Here is a 735-nt window from a genome sequence, read left to right as displayed (position 1 = left end):
GGATAATGTGAGAGGGGAATGCGGGTGATGGGAAGGTGACGTCCGCGCGAGTCGGGTCCTCCTTGCGGCCGCCGGCGTTGTTGAAGATGGGAGGAGTTCGCCTAGGCGACATTGGCCCCAGAACGCCACACAAGCGGCCGCGAAGACGGCCATGTCGACGCTGTCCGTCAGGTCGAGGCCGGCCCTGAGGATGCGTAGCATCTTCCGGTTGATGGGGAGGCGGGGTGGTCGATGGGAAAGGGCGGGGCGTCTGTTCTCGACCCCGTTCAGTATGTAGTTGAGGCGTTTGCCTCCCTTCCATTCTGCGTTCTGCGCGGAATGCCAGGCCTTAAGCCCGGCGAGGGCGTTCCTGGCGGTGCTGCCCGCATGGCGGCCTTTGCTCGATGCCGCAAACGCGCAAAGTACGAGCTCGTCCGCCGGTAGCCAGAAGCGTTGGTGAATCTTCCCGTTTCTGCAGAACCGAATGAACCGATTTACCGCACCGTTGTATCCTCTGAGAGTTGATGGGGCCCACCCATGAAGCAGAGCCTTTGCTAAATGCTCCTCCGTAGCCGCCGACAACTTGATTTTGTTCGGATTGTGGAGCCCGGCCGACCGCGATCTCGAGTGTGGTAAGATGAAGTGGTCATTCAGAGGGGAATCCCGTTGCGATGAGTGGAGGTCCCGCCGCCAGGAGCACCTAGTCGTGGGCGGTGTTGTCACCGTGCGCATAAGAGGTCGACGTGGGTGGCAAGG

General features: G+C 61.4%; 1 protein-coding gene across 1 annotated transcript; it reads right to left on the bottom strand.

Annotated features, from left to right (window-relative positions):
* Window positions 1-132: 132 nt before the first annotated feature.
* PUNSTDRAFT_23992 (uncharacterized protein) lies at window positions 133-510 on the bottom strand (the record flags this gene model as incomplete). Its single annotated transcript, XM_007389331.1, has 1 exon — window positions 133-510. A coding segment is annotated over one exon (378 nt), but the record flags the coding sequence as incomplete, so codon positions are not given.
* Between the last annotated feature and the right edge of the window lie 225 nt (window positions 511-735).

The sequence above is a fragment of the Punctularia strigosozonata genome, assembly GCF_000264995.1.
Source record: "Punctularia strigosozonata HHB-11173 SS5 unplaced genomic scaffold PUNSTscaffold_56, whole genome shotgun sequence".
NCBI lineage: Eukaryota > Fungi > Basidiomycota > Agaricomycetes > Corticiales > Punctulariaceae > Punctularia > Punctularia strigosozonata.
This window is presented reverse-complemented; position numbering and strand designations above follow the sequence as displayed.